We start from the raw sequence: 16,363 nt of genomic DNA, 5'->3' as shown, positions 1-16,363 counted from the left end.
GCGGTGGATGTCAACGCTGACTGACTGGTGAGGGCTTTTCATAGGTCCCATCCGGATAAGGTTGGTCCGGGGTGTCCGGAGGTCACCCGTAGAAGGGGGTGGGGTACTGTCATGCCGCAGGCTGCTCCTATTTCCACTCTTCACCATCTCAGGGAAGTTAGGGTTTTGTCAGCCCAGGCACGGGGACATCTCACACCTACCTTAAAGGTCTGCAGGTGGGCTGAACAGTGCAGGGAAAGAGGTCAGGGATTAGCTAGGAGGTGACCCTTCCCCTGTCTCTCGCCCAGAGCCTGGTTGGTGGGTTTTCTGTGATTCTGAGTGCACGCCCGCCGTGACAATAAAACACAGCATATGACACAAAACACACCATATAATACAGACTATAATAGAAAACACAGCGGATAATGCAAACCACAGCATGACGCAAAACACAACATCTAACAGAAAATACAAAACACAACATATAATAGAAAACATATATAATAGAAAGCTCATCTCAACATCTTTATTTGAAGTTTTTATTGTGAATGTCAAAATATTCTGCATCTACAAACTAAAGAGATGAATTTGTCAGTGGTGCTAAAATATAATTATGTCACTGGAAGACCCTTCCTGGACCGGTATGTACACATCAGGCAAGTATGTCCGTGCTCTGGAAAAATGGAGTCGTAAGTTTATGACTAGGAAACACATCATGTACACAAAATATCGTTTACAGAAATAATATATCAGGCATCTGGTACAATCAAATGTGGGACAAAACTGCTCCTCTCCTCTGGACTCTCAGCTCTGTGCGTTCTCCTTCATCATCTGGTAGAGGTAATCCAACACCTGGAAAGATATGAACAGCTATAAGCAGTGGTCCACCAACCAAAGAGGTGGACCCTGTGGTGAGTGAGGGCTTGGTACTGAACTACTTCCCTGACTACCATGGGGAAGATCACCAAATACAGCTACCACTAAGTACACTACTAGCTGTCTAACTCCAAGAGCGAAGAGCTCCCTCTAGTGGTAGCTGCTGACAGCAGAGTTTTATCACTTAATTTTACCATGGCAAGAAAGAAGTCATTTTCATGCATTTGTTCTTTGCATTGTTTTCCCATTTTTAGTCGTGGGGATCTGCAAACATATTTTTTATGGAAAAAATGGGCAGTTATATGTAGTAAATCTGGCCATAGCCCAAATTTTTTTTTTTTTTTTTTTCATACATTTTAGAATGTTCCTTCTGATATTATGAATTTAAAGGGGTTTTCCTCATAAATATTTATCATCTACCCATTGGATAGACAATGCATGTGAGATTAGTGGGTGTCTGGTTTCAATATCTGCCATGGATTTGCTTGAAGCAATCTATGCCAAAACCTCATATATCTTTTCCTATTATTAGATGACCATGTTAAAGGTATGAGGAGAGGACTTAAGATCCCTGTTCTAAGGATCAATGGGTCCCAGCAGTCAGACCTCCAGCAATGTCTTAATTATTTTTTGTATAATCTCCTTTAACGATGGAGCTGCATAGATTTGAATGAGAGCTTGCTTTAAAGGTCTAGAGATACCAGCGGGAGTCTATACTTTTGCTACATTAGTTGAGGCATATTATGACGATGCACAGCTTGTGTGGCATGCTGGATATTGTAGTTGTTTCCTACAGCTGAAGAACCACTAGTTACAAATAACTGCTGTCATATAAATTGTGTGGTCCTCATAAATTCACAGCTGCTTGTTAATCTGTCACTGTGAATAAGTCATAGTTCAGATGTAGAAGCATGATATACTGTAATAAAAATCACATGCTCTAGTCTCCTAGTAAGACTAAGGAAAAGGTAAACATGTTTAATAAAGTGGAAATAGAATCACTGGGCACACTCCATATACTAGGACCATATGGAACTTATTAATATAGATAAAATAAGCACTAGTATAAATCAATTAGTGAAATAGTAGATAAAATATAAACATAATTGTCCTAAATACCAGATAAAATCTATACTCTATCTATATGAATAGCAATGCATAAAATAAAATAACCTGTATGCAAAAATAGGGTAGAAATGGTACAATAGTTAAAGTGCTTTGTGCGGGTAAACAGATGACTGCGCTTTTGATGGTATTATCGAAGTCAGATAGCAGTAGTCACTTGTAATAAAACTTCACCTCCAAAAACAGCATCAAAATCGTGCAGCTGTCTTATGGATGCTCATAGTTCAATCTCAATACTTGAATATCCTCCAAATGCAGTGGCAATATAATGTCAATATGGTAAGATAGTTTGTAGCAATTTAGCGGCGTCCCGCTATACTCACAAGTCAGCAGCGTCCCGCCGAACTGTTCTAGTTATTGTGTTTGCAACAATGCACACTCCTGTTGGTATGCTGTTTGGAATATTCTTACCGTGCCCTCTCAGTACCCCTCTGTGGCTCTGGATACCGCTCCAGTACAGCAGGGAGCTGGTGTCTTGCGAGCTCAGTCTGTCCCTCTTCCGCGATGATGGTTGTTTGCACGTGTTAGCCGATGAAGTAGTTTGTGGCAGTGCAGTAACTTTCCATTCGCCGCGCGTCGGACTTGATCTTTAGGGTTTGTTTGGCACGAGTTGAATTCTTTATCAAATGATGTTCCAAAATATCGGGGGGATCTTTGACCAAACGCGTTTCGGGGTTTTAAATCACCCATTCCTCAGTGGTTCTCAGTCCCCCATGAAATCACCCTTTATATAGGGGTTATGGTCTTCTCTAAAATCTGATATGAATTTTTTGATGAATGGATTCATCGGTTCTTTATATAATTAGTATGGTTTCTTTAAACTTCCTAATATTCTCTATGTACCATCCCATTTGGTGGTTATTATAATAAACAAAAAATAACAATAATGAAAAGAAAAAACAATAAACAATGCGATTTAGGTGCACCTATTGAACATATTGACATTATATTGCCACTGCATTTGGAGGATATTCAAGTATTGAGATTGAACTATGAGCATCCATAAGACAGCTGCACGATTTTGATGCTGTTTTTGGAGGTGAAGTTTTATTACAAGTGACTACTGCTATCTGACTTCGATAAAACCATCAAAAGCGCAGTCATCTGTTTACCCGCACAAAGCACTTTAACTATTGTACCATTTCCACCCTATTTATGCATACAGGTTATTTTATTTTATGCATTGCTATTCTGAGTATAGATTTTATCTGGTATTTAAGATAATTATGTTTATATTTTATCTACTATTTCACTAATCGATTTATACTAGTGCTTATTTTATCTATATTAATAAATTCCATATGGTCCTAGAATATGGAGTGTGCCCAGGGATTCTATTTCCATTATATATTCCATTTAGAGGAAGGGTGATTCCTCTCTACTGTGAGCACCTCTATTTTGATTCGTGTGTCATTCCTGTGCGCCATATCTCTATACATGTTTAATAAAGTATTAATAAAAATATTAAAAGTTCAAAACCCTCCTTTTCATATTGTTTTAATTCAAAGATTGGAGAATACAATAGGCTTTTCAAGGCTAAGTGATTAAAAATATCTAGTGTGATAATGTATTAAAGACATTAAAGTTACAAAATTACAAACACATCACATACAGAGTAAAAGCAGGTAACAATTAATCACCTGGCCTTTAACAACAATGGGGTGAGCTCCTGTCGTCATGCTACCAAAATAGTAAATGGCCAACACCCCATGGTAATACAGAGAGAGAGATAGTCAGATGACACCATCTTACCCGCTTAATGCCATCAGTGGAACTCCACCCATTGTTGATACATTTCAGGTGATTGATTGTTACCTACTTTTACTGTGTATGTGATTTGTTTATAACTTCTGTAATGTTAAAGGGGTAGTGTCACTTCAGCAAATTGCATTAAAGACAGTAAAGGGGTTGTCTCACTTCAGCAAGTGGAATGTATTATGCAGAGAAAGTTAATACAAGCCACTTACTAATATATTGTTATTATCCATATTGCTTACTTCGTTGGCTGGATTCATTTTTCCATTACATTATACACTGCTCATAGCCATGGTTATGACCACTCTTCAATCTATTAGTGGTGGTCGTACTTGCACATTATAGGAAAAAGCACCAGCCTATGAGACCTGCCATGGTCTCAGCCACAAAGAGGATGACACTTTTTCCTATAGTGTGCAAGCATGGCCACCACTGCTGGATTGCAGGGTGATCGTAACCATGGATACGAGCAGTGTATAATATGATGGAAAAATGAATCCAGCCAACAAAGTAAGCAATATGGATAATAACAATACATTAGTAAGTGGCTTGTATTAACTTTCTCTGCATAATACATTCCACTTGCTGACGTGAGACAACCCATTTAATGTCTTTAATATATTTTATCATGCTTAGCAAATATTTTTATTCACTTAGCATTATTAAGCCTATTTTATTCAGAAATCTTTGAATTCAGAAAAAAACATAAAATGGACATTTTTAACTGTTACAATATCATGTTATTTACCTCAGACAGTGAACACCATGGGAAAAAAAACAGAAAGCCAAAATTAAATACAAACTTATCATAAAGTTGTATGTATCCCAAAGTAGTGCAAAAACCTACAGCTAACCCTTAAAAAAATGGAAGAATAAAAACATTATGGATGTCAGAATATGTCATCCCAATTTTGTTTAAAGAATATTAAATAAAACTACTAAAACCAAACACGAAACTATATAAATTTGGTATTGCCAAATTTCTACTGACCCACAGATTAAAGTTGACATAGTGGTTAACTTACAACATAGCGAATGCCATACAAACCAAAACCAAGAAACAATGAAGGAATTGTGGGCTTTCTTCAGTTACACCCTACAAATAATGTTTTCAAAACATTATATGCAACATTAAATAGTCATTTAAAAAAATACAGCTCGTCTTGCATAAAACAAGCCTTTATGTGGCTATGTTGATGGAAAAATGAAAAGAAATTATGATATTGAACGGCAGGGATGAAAAAATAAATACAAATAAACTATAAATGTCTATGGTGGGAAGGGGTTAAAGGACCAATATCTACCTTACTGTGTGACACCTTCATAAGAAGTTGGCATTAGACAAGCACTCACCTCTTTATAGTTGTTGTTGTTGTTGATGTCCTCAGAGTCCCAGAATTTCCTGTTATATAACTTTGTATCTCTCATGGACTGGGAATTTCTGATGTCGCTGGTATCCAACATCTTCAATAAGCTAAGAAGAGCATCTTTCCACTGTTGAGATCCTTCCACGGACTTATCGCCATCCGCATACCCAGAGATGGAGGTCCTGTCTCCTCCATCATACATATAAGGATATTCCTCTATACTCTTTTTACCCATTAAATGGCCTTGAGTAAACAGAATATCAGAAGACAGTTAAACACAATGACAAACAGGAGCATAAAGTCACCCTAATCAGTGGGAACCACTGACCTGATCATGCAATACAATATTGCTCTTCAACTATGAATTCTACAGAACTTATAAGGGCCACTGTGGTAAAAGTCCACAAACAGAGACCACAGTTATTATCCAGGACTAACTGAGTCCAGTGCCGATTTTAATGAAGGGCTGACCACACATGGTTTTATCTACAGTGACATCAGCTGACAGACCTGTACCTACCGTAGATGACCCTAAAATGGCTTATCCCAATAATGTAGTGAAGTCCTGTAAGTGTCTAATTTTTTGTGTGTTAAATTTCCTTAACATTTTCAATATGTCTGCTTTTAGTCGGTGAATTAACATACTCTTGTTTATATCTAGAGGCTGAAACCTATATAGATCCCACAGCTGAGGGTTTGATACAATTGTATCCAGATAGACAATTTTCTGAGCTAAATAGTCTGGGCTAAAGTATGATACAACTGTTTTTGAGAAGATAGATAGATAGATAGATAGATAGATAGATAGATAGCCAGTCATAGGTCAGTACTGACTACCTTCTTTGTAGATCACCCAGTAGACGATTATCAATTTAAATATATACAAAGATTTCTTGAACAGTGATTCTAAGTGTACGTTACACTTCAAGTGCAAAATGAATTGATATAATAATGTGTGAATATTAGAGATGAGCCATTCAATGCTAAACAAATTGGATCTGTTAAGAATTTCACAAAAATAAGTCCTTCAAACGAATAGGAAGATTTCAGACAGTGGCGGGGTAAACAACAGGAAGGAAGAAGATGGAAGATCACATGACCCTGGGAAGGAGGAGGGGAGGAGTCTTGCCCTAATTGGCTCAGAGGCTGACAGCCTGATCAGCCAATCAGGGGGCAGTATTCAGTACGGTACTTCTGCTAAGAATGAACCAAGCGCCATTCACTAGTTAGCTGTGACTTTGTATAACAAAAAACAATTACAGACACAAGCTAGTTATTAAGGGCATTATAGGGAGATAATTGGAGATATAACTGGTTAGATTTCAGAGTTTTTATCATTGAAAGCTTAGTATAGAGAGTGAGGGACTGGTCAGTTGTTTCATACAACTTGCTGGTAAGTTCTGGATCACAGAATCGTGCAAGAAACTCATATTTTTTCTGTATAAACAACCAGCTTTTTTTGTAAAAAAAAGTTTCTACAGTTCATAAGCTTATTTCCAGCACCCTAACAGCATACAGTTGCAAGAAAAAGTATGTGAACCCTTTGGAATGATATGGATTTCTGCACAAATTGGTCATAAAATATGATTTGATCTTCATCTAGGTCACAATAATAGAGAATCACAGTCTGCTTAAACTAATAACACACAAAGATTTAAATGCTACCATGTTTTTATTGAACACACCATGTAAACATTCACAGTGCAGGTGGAAAAATTATGTGAACCCCTAGACTAATGACATCTCCAAGAGCTAATTGGAGTGAGGTGTCAGCCAACTGGAGTCCAATCAATGAGATGAGATTGGAGGTGTTGGTTACAGCTGCCCTGCCCTATAAAAAACACACACCAGTTCTGGGTTTGCTTTTCACAAGAAGCATTGCCTGATGTGAATGATGCCTCACACAAAAGAGCTCTCAGAAGACCTACGATTAAGAATTGTTGACTTGCATAAAGCTGGAAAGGGTTATAAAAGTATCTCCAAAAGCCTTGCTGTTCATCAGTCCACGGTAAGACAAATTGTCTATAAATGGAGAAGGTTCAGCACTGCTGCTACTCTCAGAGTGGCCGTCCTGTAAAGATGACTTCAAGAGCACAGCGCAGACTGCTCAATGAGGTGAAGAAGAATCCTAGAGTGTCAGCTAAAGACTTACAAAAGTCTCTGGCATATGCTAACATCCCTGTTAGCGAATCTACGATACGTAAAACACTAAACAAGAATGGATTTCATAAGAAGATACCACAGAGGAAGCCACTGCTGTCCAAAAAACACATTGCTGCACGTTTACAGTTTGCACAAGAGCACCTGGATGTCCCACAGCAGTACTGGCAAAATATTCTGTGGACAGATAAAACCGAAGTTGAGTTGTTTGGAAGAAACACACAACACTATGTGTGGAGAAAAAGAGGCACAGCACACCAACATCAAAACCTCATCCCAACTGTGAAGTATGGTGGTGGGGGCATCATGGTTTGGGGCTGCTTTGCTGCATCAGGGCCTGGACGGATTGCTATCATCGAAGGAAAAATGAATTCCCAAATTTATCAAGACATTTTGCAGGAGAACTTTAGGCCATCTCTCCAGCAGCTGAAGCTCAACAGAAGATGGGTGTTGCAACAGGACAACGACCCAAAGCATAGAAGTAAATCAACAACAGAATGGCTTAAAGAGAAGACAAAAAGCCTTCTGGAGTGGCCAAGTCAGAGTCCTGACCTCAACCCGATTGAGATGCTGTGGCATGACCTCAAGAAAGCGATTCACACCAGACATCCCAAGAATATTGCTGAACTGAAACAGTTCTGTAAAGAGGAATGGTCAAGAATTACTCCTGACCGTTGTGCACGTCTGATCTACAACTACAGGAAACGTTTGGTTGAAGTTATTGCTGCCAAAGGAGGTTCAACCAGTTATTAAATCTAAGTGTTCACATACTTTTTCCACCTGCACTGTGAATGTTTACATGGTGTGTTCAATAAAAACATGGTAACATTTAATTTTTTGTGTGTTATTAGTTTAAGCAGACTGTGATTGTCTATTGTTGTGACTTAGATGAAGATCAGATCACATTTTATGACCAATTGTATTGAGTCAAGATTACCATGCAGTATTACTGAACATGTTTTGCTGCAATAATAACATTCATATACCAGTTAACCGTTAATGTATTATATTGCATCAGGATACCTGTATTATTACTGAACACATTGTACTGTAACAACTACATTAATACAGCAGTTTCATTTCATGCATTGTATTAACATTTTAGTTTGTCAACACCAGTGTGCAGTGTGTTTGTAAAAAGGGAGGTGTATTTAAGTTTAATTTTGCCTCTGTCTTTAAATAAAAGAAAATACACCTGAAATTTTGCCAGTACAATTTAATAATCTGTAAAACAAACCCTTGAATTTTAATTTATAAATTAAATTTTTAACATAAATATAAAATGTCTGGTAAATGGAAGAGTGGAAAACAAAAGAACCATGCCTCATCATCTTAGAGTTAAAGTGTGAATAGTAGTGAAAACAGCAGTAGCAGCACCAGCCATCCAGCCAGTAGTAGTAGTAGGCCACAGTTCTCCCTGGCTTCCAATAGGCGCCACATTATTAATTAGGAAAAAGAGGATAAGATTTAGGACTGGATGGCTTGCTCCTCCTCTCAGTCACAGCAGGATCTGAATATCACTTCTTAGTCTGACACCGTGTCTTTGAGCCAGGAGTCACACCATTCCTCCTGCTCCCTCTCCTCCTTGCAGCCCCAGAGAAGCCTTTTAGCTGCATCCTCTCTTCACTGTCCCCTCCTAATGGGGCGCCTTCTTTTTTTCCTAAGAGGCAACAAAACTCCACACACTATGTGAGAACAGAGTTTGGACTGCCATGAGGAGGAAGTTCGGGGTAGGTGGGGGAACCCATGCATAGCTCGGTTGGCGGTGGTAATAGTGGCACTTATAACCTTTGTGGTGGTGGCTTTAGGGGCAGTGACACTTGGGACAAATACAGAGCAGGAAATCAGAAGGGGACCAAGGAGTCCACAATCACATATCACAGTCTGATAAAAGTGGCAAGGAGGGTGAGGACTATGACAATGTTTGTGTGTTAGACAGGACCTGGGAGCCAGATTAGGGTTCTGAGGAGGAGGTGACTTCCGAGGAGGAGAGTGGTGGCCGCTGCAGCAATAAGGAGCAAAGGCAACGTTCAACCAGAACCTCCCAAAAAATTGCTAGGGCCAGTTCTGTATCTATTATGGTCATCTCGGGAACTGGTCATGGCGCTAATACTGTGGGCAAAGGCTCAGGGGCAGTTTTTCTCCCCAGTGTCAGAAGACAAAAGTATTGCCATGTGCAAGATCTGCAGGATTAAAATAAGTCGTAGGCATTTAAACACAAATGTAGGCATCACAGCTCAATTGCAGCACATGAAGCGGCATCACTAGATTCTGTGGGAAAAGCAGAACAAAAGCGTCCTCCTCCAGGGCCGGTAAACTGGCCCCGATCCTCTAAGGGGCCCCTGCTTCAGCCTTGCAGATGATTGAACAGTGGGAACTTTGCCGGCTTAGGAGTCCCTGCTCTGACTCCATATATGGATGTGTCCATATATGGAGTCAGTGTTATGAACATGAAAGGGGTATTCCCAAGGATGGTCATTATGCCTGGGGACACCCTGTGTTTATAAGTCTAATTTAGACTCTATTTTTGAAATGTTTCTGTGGGGATTTGAACTCACAACCATTGACGTTGAAGGCAATAACATTAACCACTGGGCTATAGAGCTCAAGGCTAAGTCAGCTGTATAATACAAGAGAAAATTCTATGAGGTTTTTAACACAAGAGAAACTTCAATGAGGTTTTTCAGCAATTACTTAGCATTGAGCTCTATAGCCCAGTGGTTAAGGTTTTTTACCTTTAATGTAGATGGTTGTGAGTTTGAATTCCCACAGAAACATTTAAAAAATAGAGGCTAAATAAAACTTAAATACACAGGGTGTCCCCAACAGTAAAAAGTCAGATTTTATTGAGAAAAAAAATGGAGCAAAACGTAAAATATGGTCAAATAACACTCGTATTAACCCACACCAACCTTTTTAACTTTTGTAACCAGTATTTTTTGCTGGGAAAGGTGGCAACCCTAACAGCACCCCGCTCAGGACGTCTATAGGCCCATTCCCTGCAGCAAGCTAAGCCTCATCAGGACTCACTTTGTAAAAAAAATAAAAATTCTTTTCATCGCAATATTCTGACCCTCATAACTTTTTTATAGTTATGTCTACGGAGATGTGTGGGAAGGCTTCTGTTGTTGACAATACCATTTTGGTGTGTGTATGGCTTGATCACTTTTTATTAAATTTTCTTGGAAGATAAAGTGATGAAAAAAACGTGAATCGGCCTTTTACCATATGGGCTAACTTTTTAAAATATTTTAATAGAATGGGCGTTTTTGCATGCGGCAATGCCCATAATGCTATTATTTTTTTGTGTGTGTCTTTTTACTTTGGGGAATGGCGTTATTTTAATTTGTAATTTCAAAACTTTAAAAAAAATGTTTTTACTTTTTGTCTCCCAAGTGGCCTACAACTTACAATCATCAGATGTAAATTGCTCCATTATTCTGTATTGAAATCACTATATCACAGTTCAGTGTTACCATCTAGTGGCCTGAACTGGGATATACTAAGAATGAGCCTGGAAGTCTAGTACACGCTGCGGCTTATTTATAGAACAGGATTATTTAACACACTCCTCAGTGAGGAGAACTCATTACTCTGAGGGGAGGGGGAATGTGGCGTATTCTGGGGCCATGAGGGTGCATGTCTGTGTTAGGGAGCTTTAAGGGCCGGAAATTGACAGAATGTAACTGTGTTGTTAGTACATTATTACAAGATTTGGGGCCCCACTTTTGATTTTGCCCAGGGCCCTGTCCGCCTCCTGACAGTGTTCTTGTCGTCATCATCATCATCATCACCAGCTACTTCTAGGGGCGGACTGACAACACATGGGGCCCCCGGGCAATAGTAGATTATGGGGCCCCTGTGTCCCCGCCCGCCCTCAAGCCACACCCACACACAGCCCCACCCACATATCGCACCGCCCACATCACCTACACAGAAGGGAGAAGTTTTCTGAAAACAATGGGAGAATTGTTGTAGTCAGTTAAAGAGGACCCTTCATGGGTCCGAACTTTGTTAACTATTTAGCAGGACATGTAGAGCGGCACCCAGATATGTCCCTGCACTTACTATTATATCTGTCTGCCACTCCGTTTGCCCGCTGTGGCCCCCGTTACCGTCTGCCGCGCTGTATGCTAATTACTACTATCTTCGCACAAGGGAGGAGACATCATCTTCTGTCCCTGGGCGTTCCTTCTCCCTGGCTGTAGCGCTGTCCAATCGCAGCGCACAACATCACAGCCAGGGAGAAGGAACGCCCAGGGACAGAAGATGATGTCTCCTCCCTTGTGCGAAGATAGTAGTAATTAGCATACAGCGCGGCAGACGGTAACGGGGGCCACAGCGGGCAAACGGAACGGCAACCATATATAATAGTAAGTGCAGGGACATCCCATGTACTGCTAAATTGTTAACAAAGTCCGGACCCATGAAAGGTCCTCTTTAACTGACTACAACAATTCTCCCATTGTTTTCAGAAAACTTGCATTCTTCAAAACAGCCACTAGAGGGCAGCAAAGTTCAAACACTCCAGTAAGTTTCTACAAAAGGCGTCAAGGCCACAGATCATGTCCTCCTCTGGACTGCAGCTGCAGCCCTATTTCAAAGATGGAAATCTGGCGCTGCTGCTCTACAAAATGTCTGTAGCCCCAGCCTGACCTGTAGCCATTAACTACAGTATAGAACATGTCACCCAATATATGAGGCTTGTGTCCTTGTGATTTCATCTGTGCATTGAAGCAGTAACTGTTATGCTAGGGTAATACATATCCACCTGTGCCATCTCCTGTCCGGGGGCATGGTCAGCGGCTGCGGCTCAGCGCTCATGTATTGTGACTATTGTCACACACACCCTGGTGACCTTCACCAGGGTGTGTGTGTGACATTACATGAGCACTGACCATGCCCCTCGGACAGAAGATGGCACAGGTGGATATGTATTATCCTAGTTAGTATTAAAATAACAGTTACTGCTTCAATGCACAGATGAAATCACAAGGACACAAGCCTCATATATCGGGTGATGACATGTCCGTTTTGATTTTGAATGATTTAATTCATTTTTACTAAGTATTACTCTAGTACTCACTCTCACACAGTACTACTAGCGTTGGCGCAATGGCGTTGCAAACTTGCGTTGTAGCAGGCCGGCCGGACGCCACCTTCTCCTCTCACTTATGAAGCAGGCGGAGCAGGCGCATGATGAAGTGAGTAACGTTACGCTTACGCTGCCGTCCGGCCAGGCCTGACTGCTGCGCCTGCACTACTTTGATAGTAACTTGTCGTGGGTGAGTAGTACATAGTAGACCTGGCGGGGCAGCTGCCCTGCGGACGGCTCTGCAGGAGCCTCTCACGGGGGCGGGTGGGCCCCCTAGTGCCGGCGGGCCCTCGGTGCATGACCGAGTGCCCGAATGGTCAGTCCACCCCTAGCTACTTCTTATCCTGCTCAGACTCCTCCTCTTCCCACTTTGCTCCATCATCAGCCACCATTAATGGAATGTGTGGCCAGGAAACAACTTTACGCACCCAGCAAGCCAATAGTGTGCAAGCTTAACTCCCACCTGGCCATGCTGCTGGCGGTGCAGTCGCTGCCACACCACTTAGTGAATTCTGCTGCCTTTAGAAAGCTGATGGTGTGCGCTCAGTTTCACTGGAAGATAAATAGCCGCCTTTATTTCTCCAAAAAAAGGCATCCCTGCCTTGTACTGTCAACTGAAACATGTCCGCTCCTTTCAAATCTCACTGTGCTACAAGATGCATGCCTCCATGGACACCTGGTGCAGCTGTTATTGGCAGAGACAGTAAATGTCTTTCATGGCCGACCGAGTCAATGTTTTTCATGGTAGTGGTGATGCAGCACCACAGCAACAAGGCCAGGTCCTATTGACATCTCCTCGTTTGTATCCATCTGATTCCTACACCAGGTGCTTATTCGCCTCCTCCACATCCTCCACAGTGGACATCCTCCCATCCCCAAGATCAGCAGGGCAGAGTGTTGCTCCTACTCTCCCTACCTCTTAACACATGTTTAAAGTGAAGCGTTGCCATGCCGTCTTAGAGCTGATCGGCCTGGGCGAGAGTAGCCACACAGCCGATCACTTACTGAAGTGCATCAAGCAGCAAACATTCCGCTGACCATCTCCCTGCCAACTCCAACTGGGCAAAGTGGTCAGAGACAATGGCAGGAACATCATGGCTGCACTGCATATGGGGGAAATAACATTTGGTGGTGGATGGAGGAGCAGGAGGTTGATGATGATAATGATGACACTGGCTATGAGGACCAATCATCTCAGTGGGGTCAGAGTCGGCATGCTGGGGAGCATGGCAAGCTTTGTGCTTGCTTTCTTACGCACTGACAGGCGTATCATTCACATGAAGCAATTTGATGATTACTGGAAAGCTGTGCTTTTAGACCCTAGCTATCAATGCAAAATCGGGGAAATATTTTCCTGTTGCCGAAAGGAAGGCAAAATTGTTGTACTATCAAGATAAACTGTGTACGCAGCTTGCTGTGGCTTTCATCGAGAAGACGCCTGACGCCTGTGTGTATGACCGGGAGGCCCCTCTCCGCTCCCTGATGAGTCATTAACCTCCCGCCGGAAGCCGCAGCAGCCAGTTCAGTATCATCAACTTGGTGGAGCAGTTTTTCATGTTTCCTCTGACATTAACGTGTGTGTATAAATAGGGGCAGGGATCTTCTCCCATTAAGACATAATTTTTGTACGCTGTTTTTTCCCAAAACACCGCACATCATGTGCCCCCAATAAGGGGCAAATTTTTGGAAGCTTTGTAATATGAAAAAGCATGAGAGATGTGCCGGCTCGGTATGTTTTTTAACACGCGGTTCAATAACGTAGTCAAATATGCGTTTACCCATAGCTATGTATGTCAGTGTCACTCAGACATCATTTACTTTTGCTGTCATTGCATTCAAGACCTTGGGGAGGGGGAAGGGGAGAAAAAGCAAAAATTTATGTAAAAAGAGAGAATGAAAAGTCCTAGGAGACCTCAGAGTGTAATACAAGAATTTTCAGGCCAATCAGAGCACATTTGATTAATGTAGAATTGAATCTGTCACAAATCAATAAAAAAAAATTGATGAATCGTGCACAAAACAAATTAAATTGTTTGATAATCTCTAATGTATATCTTATCTTATATCTATCTATCTATCTATCTATCTATCTATCTAATTGTTCCTTTGTTATCCAGCAAGTATTTAAATTCTGTAAATCTGCAACAAATTGGATTTGCTCAAACTTTGCTAAAAATTAGTTGTGGTTGCAGAGTGTATTATCTTCATTTTTCAGCAGGTAATATTATATATGACGCTTTGTATTATGACAATTTCTCACACAGATCAATTAAGAGGCTATAAAATACAGATGACGGTCATTGGAGTAATTAACTTCAAACATAAGGACTAATTTGTTTGTAATTGGTGAGATTGTGCTCTTAATAGACACATAGTAAATACTGTAAAGCTACTTGAAGCTATTTCCTCTTGTCAGAAATGTGAATTTATCAGAGTCCTAAAACTAGTTAATAATTTACCAATGTTATATTTTTTATATCTATCTTGTATGAATTATGAATGTATCTACATCTATCTATATCTATTTTATTATCTATCTATCTATCTATCTATCTATCTCGATCTATCTAATATGGATCTATCTACCTTAAATATATCTATATATCTATCTTTCTAGAGATAGAAGTATACTATCTATATACTATATAGCCTCATATACTATGTAGCCTTATCTATCTACCCTAAATTTATCTATATATCAATCATTCTATAGATGGATTTATATTATCTATTTCCTATGGAGCCTCATATACCATGTAGCCTTTGTACATTGTAGCCTTTATACTATGTAACCTGTTATACTATGTAGCCTCATATACTATGTAGCATTTTATGCTATGTACCCTTTTGACTTTGTAGCCTTTATACTATCTAGCTTTTTATACTATGTAGCCTTTATACAATGTAGTCTATTATACTATGTAGCCTCATATACTTTGCAGTCTTTCATACTATGTAGCCTTTTTACTTTGTAGTCTTTACACTATCTAGCCTTTTATAATATGTAGCCTTTTATACTATGTAGCCTATTATACTATATAGTCTATTATACTTTGCAGCCTTTTATACTATGTAGCCTTTTATTAAACCTGTGGCTCCCCCGCAGCTGTACTCCAGGTCTGACAGGGCATGCTGAGCATTGCACTTACAGAGCACCTGAAGAGTCACAAAGTTTGATATCACAACCCTACATCATCTACTATAGTACCTGTTGGTAAATCTGAATTGCCTTAGTGCGTGTGAAGGTAGCCACGTCTCAGACAATATTTCTTGTGTGAGTTTGAGTAGGCTAAATATGCTCAGGTTTCATATACATTATGAAAGTTTGGTGTACTTACCTACAGCCCAGTGGCTGCCCCGGGTGTATATTTTGGAGAGAGGAGCTGTGTCCTGGTGCTGCTGGGATGGAGCTGCCTGGGAATGAACTTTGAATAGGACCAAAGTGCAGAGAATGAGGGAGAAGAGGGTGCGGTATCTCCAGAAGATCAATGCTCCTTCCATTGCTTTCTATAATAAAGGAGATGTCCTGGGTGCTGAAACTGAGATCTAAACCTGTTTATGATGCTGAAGCTGAGATTGAAGCTGTCCTGGGTGCTGAAGCTGAGTCTGGAGCTGTCTAGGGTGCTGGAGCTGAAATGGAGCTGTCCAAGGTGACTGAAGCAGAGAGCTGTCCCTATTTGTGGTGCTGCACTGTCAACTCTCCTGTCTCCCCTGGAATCCTGCCTCTTCTAGTATCACAGAGCAGCATTTATAAGTGAAGAAGGAAGGTCTGGTGTCAGGATTTATCAGCCTAGCACCTCCTCCACACTAGCTCCGCACTGACCCCAACCAACAACTGACCCGATGTAAGTGAGTCATATATGCCAATACCACCTGTGCTCCGTGTCACTCAAATATTATTACTATTTGTTTCCAATAATAAATCATGTTCCTCTTCTGTTTCCCTTACTGGTTGTAATCTAAGTTCTGACACCTTTCACCAAATGTTCATTACATATATAAAAAA

At 40.6% G+C, this 16,363-nt stretch overlaps 1 protein-coding gene across 1 annotated transcript; it reads right to left on the bottom strand.

Moving 5' to 3' along the window:
• Positions 1-783: 783 nt before the first annotated feature.
• On the bottom strand, positions 784-15,858 carry LOC120991315 (gastrin releasing peptide). Its single transcript, XM_040420153.1, has 3 exons — positions 15,696-15,858; positions 5,089-5,345; positions 784-831 (listed from the first exon to the last, which is right to left on the bottom strand). The coding sequence occupies exons 1-3, from the start codon at positions 15,856-15,858 to the stop codon at positions 784-786; spliced, it is 468 nt and encodes a 155-aa protein (XP_040276087.1).
• Positions 15,859-16,363: the final 505 nt, after the last annotated feature.

This window comes from Bufo bufo, chromosome 2, assembly GCF_905171765.1.
Source record: "Bufo bufo chromosome 2, aBufBuf1.1, whole genome shotgun sequence".
In the NCBI taxonomy this organism is placed as follows: domain Eukaryota; kingdom Metazoa; phylum Chordata; class Amphibia; order Anura; family Bufonidae; genus Bufo; species Bufo bufo.
The sequence above is the reverse complement of the archived record's forward strand: the minus strand, read 5'-3'. Positions and strand labels throughout refer to the sequence as shown.